General features: G+C 33.3%; 1 protein-coding gene across 1 annotated transcript in view; it reads left to right on the top strand.

The window, feature by feature from the left end:
• LOC107688087 (thyroid hormone receptor alpha-A-like) overlaps positions 1-4,154 on the top strand; it is a 37,564-nt gene that overhangs the window by 15,923 nt on the left and 17,487 nt on the right. The window contains exon 2 of the mRNA XM_016485642.1: positions 3,086-3,300. Coding sequence (XP_016341128.1) covers positions 3,251-3,300 — 50 coding nt within the window. The 5' untranslated portion in view covers positions 3,086-3,250. The remainder of the gene's footprint in view (positions 1-3,085; positions 3,301-4,154) is intronic.

The following is a 4,154-nucleotide window of genomic DNA, read 5'->3' as shown; positions in this document are numbered from 1 at the left end:
CAGAATAAGGCATTAATATGTGCTTTATAAGTAATAATAAACAGCCAATATGCTAGTAATATGCATGACAGTAAGCAACTAGTTAATAGTGAGAAATGGTCTCTAAACTAAAGTGTTACCCTGAGTTTATATCTCACCACTTGCAGGTTTATATCTCACAATTCTGGACGTCTGAATTGTGAGATAAAAAGTCACAGGAGTTTTAAAAAAATCTATATATAATATAGGGTATATGTCGGATGTCGCCTGACCAAACCCAGAAAACAGGTCTCATCGCTTCCGCTTGTCGGAGAACGTGTTTAACAGCCGTATTAATTAATAGCGATATCTATGGACTTTTAAGATAATGAGTTAAACTAGCTAGCTATTTTTATTGTTGACTAAATGATAGTGAAAAGAATACAAATAAAACAACTTTTAGATATCAGTCCGCATATGTGATGGACATTGGTTATGATTGGTCATCATTGGTATCTACTTTGAAGGCATCTTGAGTAAAACTGCTTCATATTTAACGAAACATATGCAAAACGCTTGAACCGGAAGCAACGAGACCCGGTTAACAGAATACGGAAGTCTGTTGTGCATAACCCCAGGTTTTGTACCGGGCCTAAAAATTGCATACTGCATTCATAATTAGTAATATTTTATAATTAATCAAAATAAATTTTTATTGTTATTCTTATTTAAATGTATAAAATACTGAGTCATATTCATAATGCATATTTAGGGCCCTATGAAATAAATTTTATGTTTTTCCAAATTCTGTTTTCTCCCTTTTAATTTTTCTGCATTCTGTTTTTTTTTTCTGAACTCCATTTTAATGGTTAAATTAAAGTTTATTAATCAAAAAGCATAATGGAATTTTTTTTTTTTTTTTTTTTTATCCTGTGGCGGAAACAATAGAAACTCATTTTTAATATGTTATATTTGATACTGTGTTTTAAAAAAATCTATATATAATATAGGGTATATGTCGGATGTCGCCTGACCAAACCCAGAAAACAGGTCTCATCGCTTCCGCTTGTCGGAGAACGTGTTTAACAGCCGTATTAATTAATAGCGATATCTATGGACTTTTAAGATAATGAGTTAAACTAGCTAGCTATTTTTATTGTTGACTAAATGATAGTGAAAAGAATACAAATAAAACAACTTTTAGATATCAGTCCGCATATGTGATGGACATTGGTTATGATTGGTCATCATTGGTATCTACTTTGAAGGCATCTTGAGTAAAACTGCTTCATATTTAACGAAACATATGCAAAACGCTTGAACCGGAAGCAACGAGACCCGGTTAACAGAATACGGAAGTCTGTTGTGCATAACCCCAGGTTTTGTACCGGGCCTAAAAATTGCATACTGCATTCATAATTAGTAATATTTTATAATTAATCAAAATAAATTTTTATTGTTATTCTTATTTAAATGTATAAAATACTGAGTCATATTCATAATGCATATTTAGGGCCCTATGAAATCCAATTTATTTTTCCCAAATTCCGTTTTATTAAATTTTTTCCAAATTCTGTTTTCTTTCCCGTTTTAATCTGGATTCTGTTTTTTTCCCCTCTGTTTTTATTTTTCTGGACTCCATTTTAATGGTTAAATGAAACTTTATTAAAAGCATGTCTTGAAATCAATAAACTTACAATTTAACAGCAATTTATTAAATGTTTAACACATTTATTACATTTATTAATGTATTGAAAGTTTTTAGGGCCCTATGAAATACGTTTTATTTTGCGATTATTTTTTTCTGGTAATCCAATGAAGGCATAAAACATCAATTTCATTTTTCTTGTAATCCAAATGAAAATTAAACTCTTTCACTTTTTGGCAAACAGTGCTGCACAACAGGTGTACTGTTAAAACATGGAAGAAAAATTCCTTAAAAAATTAAGTTTTAACATACATTCTACTGTACAAAAGTAAAATATTTCTGTCACAATTTCTTCAAGTTTAACCTGACTTTTATTTTGACAGGTTACCATAAAGAGTTTTGTTTGTATATGACAGTTTATCTAAAATGAAACGGTCAAATGCTCATGAAGTGACTCTTAGAGCAGCTCTGGAGATGTTGATTCATGTATTTATGTCCTCATTTATTGAGCGGGCAAACACTGAAAACATTGCAAGCGTCACGTGCGCTTCAGTTTGTGTAGTAAACAAAACCACCCATCTGCGCCATTCATTCACACCATAGACTCTAAGATTCACACAGAGACAGGATTCATATTTAAAAGTCTTTTTGTGGCTCAGTATTCACAGACTCTAGCCCATATTGTGATCTGATTTGAGTGAACTGACCTACTTTCGATTTATTCGTCCAGAATTTGGCAAATTTCGTGACATTCCGCATCATACAGTAAATCGTCACAACTTCATATATCACACTGATTCAGACTCAAGTAGTGTTATTGGCTGTTTAAGAATGTGAGATCCTAAGGTGTGACATGCAGGTGATAATGCATGTCCGTGCAGAGAAAGAGAGAGATGGAGAAAAGGGCAGAAATTGTGACATCCTTCTCAAACTAAACCACTACAATCTTTAAAAAAAATGAGTAAATTAATCCCAAGATGGAATGATCTGCTAAATTATTAAACACTGAGGTCAGCCATTATGGAATAACCCAGTTCAGCTTTCCTATAATTAGAGAGAGGCCTAGTGGTTGCCTTGGAAACGGCAGAGTTATTGACCTTGCACAGTGAAGCCATATCGGCTTCAGAGCAAGAATGGAAAAATAACACACAGGCATGAGGGATGTGCATTTATCAGTTGGCCTTTTCCCTCTGAGAGCAGCTTGGCCTGAGCTCCGGGGGCAAGGGTTTAGACACGATGGTCTCATGCGCATGTGCACCACCGTGTGTTGAAACTGAGTCACAGCTGCTTTACAAATGTCTAGATAGGGTGCCACAAGTTTGTTAAAATTTCCAAAGGGTGCCGCGACTAAAAAAAGGTTGGGAAACACTGCTGTAGAGGACAGGATCAGTGAGGAGGTGTCATGTAGGTGATTTGATTAGAGAAATTCATTGTCTCGGTTTGTGCTAATTCAAGGCTAATTATGTTTGGTATAAACAGGTATAAAGGCTTTTGATCCAGAGCCAGGAATACACGTGGGTATATTTCACCATGAGCCGTCCTATAGCAGCTGACTGATACTGACCCTGCGTATGCTGAGCAAAGCGGCGAGGGTCGGGTCCGCCTCAGTCTCGTGTGATTGGACGCTGGATGGAATCAAGGTGAATGGAACACAAAGAGCAGGAGCTTAACCTGCCAGAGGGAGATGAGACACGGTGAGTTATCCTGTGTGTATTTATAAACTATGTCAGTTCTTAAAGGGATAGTTCAGCTAAAAATAAAAATTCTGTCATCATCATTATTCACTGTCATGTCGTTCCAAACCTGTATGACTTGCTTTCTTCTGTGGAACATAAAAGAAGATATTTTGAGAAATGTCTCAGTGTTTTTTTTTTTCATTGTCCATACAGTGAAAGTCATGGGTGACCAAAACTGTCTGGTTACCAACATATTTCAAAATATCTTCTTTTATGTTTCACAGAAGAAAGTAAGTCATACAGATTTGAAATGTCTTTAGGATGAGAAAATTTTTTACTTGATTGACTAAACTGCTGATATTTAACCAGTTTGAGATGACCAATATCTGCTTTAGTTCCTCCTTGTATCAGTTTCCAACAGCTAATATCCATTTTATGGCTAAGATATTATTTTATTCAATTAATTAAATATATCATTTAAAAATATTAATATAGCATATCAGTTTATTTGTTTTTCTTAAGTGTTGTTTTGATAAACCTTGGGTATATTTTGCAATAATGATGAGTTGACTACATAATCCAGCATATTACACTAACAATTTACCAAATTAATGATTTTGCACTATTTTTAGATCAATAATCAAGCAAATCTGTGACATTTTTGTACTTTTCTCAAATTCATGTAAAACTTTTCACCCAAATTGTTATTCAGATACCTTAATAATAATAAATATTATATTAAATACAATACATTGTAATTTTTTAAAATAATAATAATAATTATTATTATTTTAGAATGTATTGTGTTTTTTATATATCGGAATAACAATTTGAGTGAAAAGTCTTATCATTTAGTTTGAAAGTTGTATTAT

This window comes from Sinocyclocheilus anshuiensis, unplaced genomic scaffold, assembly GCF_001515605.1.
Source record: "Sinocyclocheilus anshuiensis isolate Anshui unplaced genomic scaffold, SAMN03320099.WGS_v1.1 scaffold249, whole genome shotgun sequence".
Lineage (NCBI taxonomy): Eukaryota > Metazoa > Chordata > Actinopteri > Cypriniformes > Cyprinidae > Sinocyclocheilus > Sinocyclocheilus anshuiensis.
Note: the sequence above shows the minus strand (reverse complement) of the source record. Positions and strands in the feature narration are given on the sequence as shown.